Source organism: Arvicanthis niloticus, chromosome 30 (genome assembly GCF_011762505.2).
Source record: "Arvicanthis niloticus isolate mArvNil1 chromosome 30, mArvNil1.pat.X, whole genome shotgun sequence".
NCBI classification, from domain to species: domain Eukaryota; kingdom Metazoa; phylum Chordata; class Mammalia; order Rodentia; family Muridae; genus Arvicanthis; species Arvicanthis niloticus.
In genome coordinates this window covers 2,708,032-2,715,851 of record NC_133438.1, presented here as the reverse complement: position 1 = coordinate 2,715,851, position 7,820 = coordinate 2,708,032, and the positions used below count along the sequence as shown (strand labels likewise).

Sequence of the window (7,820 nt, the reverse complement as noted above, 5' to 3'; positions counted from 1 at the left end):
ATTGTGATAATAAGTAAATATTATAATTCACCTTACTTAGCATGATGGGTAGACTATCTCTGCAGCGTGATTATCATGGTTGAACTTACCAGTTTGACCTCTGTAGTAAACATTCAAGTGGAACTATAAGAAGCACACAACTCTGGAAGAATTAGGATATAAATCTTTTTTCTGTAGTAAAAGGTATTCTTATGTCATTACATTTATGAGTTAAAGAGGCAGTGACTGAGACTATATTGAGGAACCAGTGGTCCAATGACTGACTTGAAACTTCACTTTTAACATGAGAGGATAACACAGAAGTGAAGTTAAAGTAAGAGTATCAGGCAATGACAACCAGGAGAAAATGTCTGGAATGATCTCTCCTGGATTAATCATACACTAATGTTAAGTGCAACTGGCTGACATGCCTTTTCTCAGTGTTTTCTCATGGTTGATAATAGAACACAGAGCCTTGAGCATGGCAGGCCATGACTCTCTACCCATCAACTACGTTTGTTTCCACACATAGTTCTTTATTTAGTTTGTACAATGTTTATATTTTCACATCCAAACTTGTTTTTTACATCTCTTCTATTTGAGTGTGTTATAAATATTATAATAGTTCCATCTATATAAGGAGAAGTAAGTACATATGAAATATGAAATAAAATATTTTAGATACAACTTCTCATGTTATTTAAACATGTTAGGATTTCATGTTGCCCTTTGAACAGAGTAATGGTGTGAGTAATTCATCTGTGGTTGCCACTTTAGCCTTTATCTCTGCAACAGAAATGCATATTTTCAGTGGCATCATAAACATCAGGTCCATCTTGTCTTTGTAAATCCAAAATGGGCAATGGGAGAGCTGTCATGTCAGATCACCCTTAGAATACTTTATTTTATTAAAATCTCAAAAGCCTTATTTGTACTTAATATTTCCCTATGAAATAAACCTATATTTCAAAATGAAAGTTATTTTTAAAAATACTTATTTGTCTACTATAATTTTGTGTGCATGAATATTTTGTGTGTGTGTGTGTGTGTGTGTGTGTGTGTGTGTGTGTGTATGTATGTGCATTGTGTGACTGAAGTACTGCAGAGGCCAGTGTGTGTGTCAGAACTCCCTGGAACTGGAATCTGAGGCAGTTGTGGGCTACTGTGTGGGTGCTGGGAATCAAACACAGGTTCTTTCCAACAACATCAAGTGTTTCTTACAATTAAACCCTCTCTCTATTACCCTTAAATGAAACATTTTACAATGAAAAGAAAATTTAAAAAAAAAATACCAACAATGTGAAGAAAATGTTGTGTGGGGAATACAAACTGTATAAAAGACTAGAAGGTATTTGAAAATGCATCCCATGTTTTTTGTGATAACAGACTGAGGTGTCTGTTTTTGTGCTAAAATATCCATGTTAAAGATCTTCCAGTATCCCCTCTAAAATGAATAGCTTTTGGATTTAAAGAGTCATGTCCCCATTGTGTTTCTAAGGTCTGGACTTGATAATCAAAGCTTCAATCTAAATAAGAGAATAATAAAAATAAAAAGTGACAAACTGATAAGATATCACTCACTCATAAATTGTTACTGCTATTGGTCATTTATATACATAGTTAATTACATCCCCCACTTATTATAAGATTCAGGATGCAAGAAGTGAGAGCACAGGAGAAACAGTAGAAAGCCAACAAAGTCAAATCTGTAATCCATAGAAAAGAAAAGATCTAAGACTTAGTTTGGAGATGTGGCCTTTATCATAACTCAGGAAAGGATTCTATGAAATTGGAACATTCTGTATCTGAGCTGCCTACATTGGATAGTCTTCAGGACAAGAAAAAAAAAGCTGTTTTCCATAACCTGGCTCATGGTTTTACTGAATATGCATCTAATATAATCATTTTGAGAGCTTTGGAAGCACAAAAATTGATGTATGCAACTAACCATATTTCCTTGAGACAAAGGTCCACATATTAGGCAATATAACATAAACAAGTCCCTGGGTAGTGGTAGCATGCACACCATTTATTCCAGCACTCTGGAGGCAGAGGCAATCAGATCTCTGAGTTCAAGGCTGGCCTGCTTTACAAAACAAGTTCCAGAACAGCCAGAATTACACAAACAAGCCCTGTGTCTAAAAGAAAAAAGGAAAAAAAAAAAAACAAAAAAGGAAGGAAGGTAGAAAGGAAAGAAGGAGGGAAGGAGGAAGGGAAGAAGAGATGAAGGAAGAAAAAAGGAAAGGGAGAGAGGAGGGTGGGAGGGAAGGAAAGAAGGAAGTCAAAGCAGACGGGGAATTCATTGGAATTGGACTTTACGTGCTAAGTTGATCCACACCACAATCGTGTTCTGGTAAGAAAGGCACATGGGAATGTGCATGACCTCTCAGTAAGTACAACTCCAGGTAGGCAGAACTTCATAAAATTTTGAGGAATGTTGGGTTTTCATGTGACTCCTGTTTGACAGTGTGTGTCCTAAATGATGGCATATTTACTACATGGATGATCATCTGATTGAGCACTAAAAACATAAATGAAGAACATGTTTGAGTTTTTGTTCTGACAACATTTCAATGAACTCACATGTCAGTCAGCCTCAGAACTCCCAAATACAGGATGATGTTTGTTCCCATCATGGTCTCACACTGTAATTCTAAGAGGGTTATGTACAGACACCAATGCCGTCTAACCATCAACCTAACCCCAAACTTAATTTCTTTTCTCTCATCCCAAATTTCTTCTTTCCTCTCTTCTTTTCTTCTTTTTTATCCCCTCCTCTCTTCCCTCCTTCCTACTCCCTCTCTTTTCACATGTATGATTTTAACTAATGCAAGAAAAATTACAACCATACATTTCAGAGAAATTTCACAAGTGAAGCAAACTTGAAACAGAGTCAAAGTAATAGTATAAGATTCGATAATATTTTTGGTTGTGAGCCTAGCCTTTAATGGCTGAGCCATCTCTCCAGCCCAGGGGAAATGGGGAAAAAGAATAACATCTGAAATATAAATAAAAGAATATATATATATATATATATATATATATATATATATATTTTTTTTTTCTCAAAGTTCCCTTTAACTAGTTAACTAAAATCAGATCTCTGCTGCATTGTTGAAGGGAACAGACCTCTTGGTAAACATTTCAGAGGGTGGATCACATTTTACTTGTGTGGGGTTTTTATACATGGAGTCCTGTTGTCAATAACTATTGTACATTTTGATGTTTTTATTACTCCATATGATTGTGTGAATGTATTGTTGTTGTTCTCAGTACTGGTATTTGGAAATCTTTTTTTTTTTAATGACCTAAAATTGTTTGCAGTTAGTAAAAACATTTGTAAATAACTCCCCAGTTTGCCAGATAGAGGGAAAAAAACCAATGTGTAATATATTTTGTATCACTCAGTGATATTTGCAACAACAAGACCATTGTTGAGAGATATTTTTTATTGCTACTTACTATGGAATCCTTGGCACTATGCTGGTTTGTATAATGGCTGTGATCCATATTGTTAGTCCATCATTGTGGGTGATAGTGTTTGGGATGTCCTGTGAATCTTAGAACACTGTGTTCACCACGTCTTTTGGCTTTGAGAGTATTGTCTTAGCTGCTTTTGCTTGCACTCAGGGTCATGTTTTCCTGTGTTCAAACGCAACTATTCTTGCTTTTTTTTGTTTTGTTTTCTTCTAATTTTTCCTTTCTTCAATCATCAGATTTCAAAAAAAAAAAAATCTTACAATTTCTGGGCATTTTGAGCATTATACCTTTCTAGATCCCTGTGGGTCACTCTCCCTCAATAAGAAACAGCTTCTTTCGTCACTCTGTGTTCCATTCCTCTGTCTTCTCCATAGTGACTGTTGCCTATGGAGAACTCTGGAATGTGCTCCTTCCTTTGTCTCTTCCTGTAACCCCCTACCCTTTTCATTGCAAAAGATACACTATGTCCTCAGTGGTCTTTTTCTGAATGTCTCATCTCAGCCTCAGTTTCTAGCTTTTTTTGATTTCCTGAAAAATTTATCAATCTTTTTCTTCAAGATCTTTGTAGAACTTCTGGCACTGAGTTTGAACTTGTAGATCTTGTTCCTAAATTTGCTTAGCCACTTGCAGATGATAGTGGTCTAAATGATTCTGCTCAATGTTTGATAATAAATACTGTTCAACTTCTTCCTGAAGGTTATGAAAAATGGTGATGTCCTCCAGCACATTAAAACTCCACCTACTTTCGTCAAGTTGTGAACCCATCAATGCTTACTCTGAACATGGCAGTTGCATGGCTTCAGGAGCATGGTGACCTTGGTCCATGCCCATCCTTCTTTTCAGCAGCAACTTCAGCAGTAATGGCAGGAAATCTCCCAATGCCCAGATTGGTGTTTAAAATTATATTTTTGTGAACCTGGATTAATTCATCATGGACCGCCATTCAGCTTTTATGGGTAGTCTGAAGGTCAAAACTCCCAAGATTGTTACTGAATCCTCTCAAAAACTAAACTTATTTGTGTAGTTATTTTAACTTTGGGATTACTAAATCACAGTGGTATTTTCCCCTAATATGTTAGCGTCTGTTGGTGTCCTTGTTCAGTCTTATTTAGGCATCCATGCTGAGTGTTCCTGGGTGAAGATTCCTGAAATATCTAGGAGATGCAGCCTCACATCAGATATCTGTTTCTCTGGCTCTTAGAATCTTTCTGCCTTGCCTACCTCGATTTTCTCTGAGCTTTGAATACAGGACATGTATCATGATTGGATCAATTGGGGCTTGGCATGTTTTCTGCTGTTTGATCAGTTGTGGATTTTGTTGTTGTTGTTCTTTTGTAATGGTCTCCTAATGAAAGGGTTAAAAAAGAGGTAGCTCATTTTTAGGCTAAATTAAAGGTGGCCCAAGGTGAGAAAAGATTGAGAAATCTTTGCACTGTGAAGACCAGGGAGATATTCTGACTGGTATGATAAATATACCATTACTTATAGTTTAATTATAGATAAAATATATATTACAAAGTGATATAGTTAAGGTATGTGGTAATTATTGATGTTGTCTTCTTTTGCTTTTGTTTGTGACCAGAAAATATCATATTCTGGAAGTCTTACATTATGTTTGCTTGTATAGGACTATCACACTTCATGATTTCTCACAGTTCAACATCACATCATCCCAAAAGTTACATTTTGCATGAAACTAGATAGTTTCTCTTCCATAAATATCTGCATTCTCAGGAACTGAGCAATCTCAAAAACAACGTGTATGGAAAACAACTATTTCTGTCAATTTTGGGGGGATGATGTTTTTATATGATCTCTGCAGGCCTTGAATGCCTGAGCTTAGAAAACCCAATGTTTCAGTCTTTCGATAGCTCCATGGAATAAAGGCTTTCTCCTTCACCCAAGACTGCAAATATTTGTCATTATTCATTTGACCAGATAATTATCATTGGCTATATTCTAAAAGAAATCGTGCCAAAACACAAAATGAACCTCTACAATCTGACAATCAGAATCATTTTCATGTCACAAATTACAATTGGAATTCTGGGAAACTTCTCTCTAATCTTCTATTACCTAATCCTTTACTACAGACAATGCACATTAAAACCCACAGATTTGATTCTCTTGCACATAATGGCAGCTAATGCTGTGATCATTCTCTCTTTGGGAGTGCCCAACACAATGTCAGCTTTCGGGTTGAAGCAGTTCGTGAATGATTTTGCATGCAAGCTCCTATTATACATTCAAGGATTTGGCAGGAGTGTGTCCATTAGCACTACCTGCCTTCTGAGTGTTTTCCAGGCCATGACAATCAGCCCCAGAGAATCCTGTTGGAAGGGTCATAAAGCCAGAGCTGCCAACTACATTTGTTGCTCCACTTCCCTCCTCTGGGTCTTGCATATGTTGATACATTCCATTTTCTTTGTGTACACATTTATCAAACGGAATAGCAAAAATGTGACAAGAGAACAAGAATTTGGATTCTGCTCCATTGTAGGGCAAGAAGAAATCAGTGAGTCACTCTATGTTGCACTGGTGGTGTGTCCTGAAGTCCTCTTTTCTGTGCTCATCACTTGGTCCAGCACTTCCATGATTGTCATTCTGTACCGACACAAGCAGAGGGTTCAACACATCCACAGCTTTCATAGTTCCAGCAGAAATTCTCCTGAGTCCAGAGCCACTCAAAACATCCTGGCCCTAGAGTTTTACTTTATGGTTTTTTATGCTTTCTCTTCAATTTTAAGAGGCTGCATTACTTTTTCACATAATCAATATTTGTGGTTGGTGAAGATCACTCCCCTTGTTTCTCTTTGTTTTCCCACTTTTGCACCCTTTGTTTTTATAAGTCATTACTCCATTGCGTCCAGACTCTGTTTGGCCTAGACATGAAATAAAAATCTCTTGCTATTATTTTTTATTATACAAACAAGATGTTTCTGTCTATGTCTTTAGTCGCCCATCAACTGCAACATGTGAATTTATGTTTATGACTGCTGTTCTGTTCTGTGTATTTGGCGGTGTCTATGCTAGTGCCAAGTTGTCTTCATCACTATGGCTCCATAGAACAAGTTTAGGTCAAGTATTGTGATCTTTCAGCTTTGTTATTATTTCTTAAAATTGCCTTTGCCCTTTGTGGTATTTTCTGGCTTGATATTAATTGTTGTAGTTTTCATCTAACCATGTATGACACCAGAATTTTGATAGGCATTTCATTAATGCTATAGGTTAAATTTTGGGGAAAACTCCTCTGATTGAAAATAGAATTTTTTTCCTCACACAAAACATCTTGATTGTGATTTCTCTGCTCTCTACTCCTTTCTGTTCCTCCTCACCCCCTGCCTCCCATCTGGATATATTTCCTTTCTGTCTCTCATTAGAAAACAATCGGGTTTCTAAAGGATTATTTAAAAAGTAAGATAAAGAACAAACTAACATATTGGTATTGAGCCAGATAAACTAACAGAAGTAAATGGGCCCATGAGAATACGTAAAAATTAGAAATCCACTTGCTTTGTCACTCATAAATCCTCCTAAAACACTAAACTGCAAGCCATTACACACACACACACACACACACACACACACACACACACACATACATGCCAAGGACCTGATGCAGACCTTCCAGTCCCTATGTATAGTGACTGTCTCTGTGAATTCATAGGCACTTTGATATTTGGTTTCCTCCAGCCCCTCTGTTTCATACTCTTTATACCTCCTTTTCCACAAGGTGCTATGAGCCCTGAGAGGAGGCATTTAAAATAGACATCCTTTTTAGCACTTAATATTCTAGGGTCTCACACTCTTTGCCTAATTTCTAGATGTGTGTCTCTGTAATTGTTTCTATCTGTTGTGGGCGAAAATGCCACTGATAATAGCCCATCAAAGCACTTGTCTATGAGTATAGCAGAATGTATTTAGAAGTCATTTTATTTCTACTTTGTTTTTAAACTAGTATTATTTTGGCTTACCTGAGGTTCCTGGGCTATCTTGTCTGATATGTGTTTCATCATGTGGAATAACCCTTATGTCAAATCAGATATTGATCAGATATTGACTTCCAAAAACTTCATGCCAACATTACCATAGCATTATTTGAAGACAGGACAGCACTGTAGATCAAAGAATTTCTGGATGGCTTGTTAAATTTTCTCTTTTGGTAGCCATGAAAGTACCCTCCTTTACCAAAGATGGGAAAACATAGGGTGAAGGCTTTATGTAGGTATGAGCTCAACTTCTCCATTTTAAGAGATGTGTAGGTAATTTTTCTCAGCAATAAGGCCTTGTCATAAACTTATGAATACGAAAGTATATTCTTGTCTGGGTTGTTTGAAGATTCCATTCAGACTACTTTGGCC

The 7,820-nt window shown here is 36.7% G+C and overlaps 1 protein-coding gene across 1 annotated transcript; it reads left to right on the top strand.

Annotated features, from left to right (window-relative positions):
- Nucleotides 1–5,412: 5,412 nt before the first annotated feature.
- Nucleotides 5,413–6,345, top strand: LOC143440639 (vomeronasal type-1 receptor 2-like). The gene has a single exon (XM_076927427.1). The coding sequence runs from the start codon at nt 5,446–5,448 to the stop codon at nt 6,343–6,345; it is 900 nt and encodes a 299-aa protein (XP_076783542.1). The 5' UTR covers nt 5,413–5,445.
- Nucleotides 6,346–7,820: the final 1,475 nt, after the last annotated feature.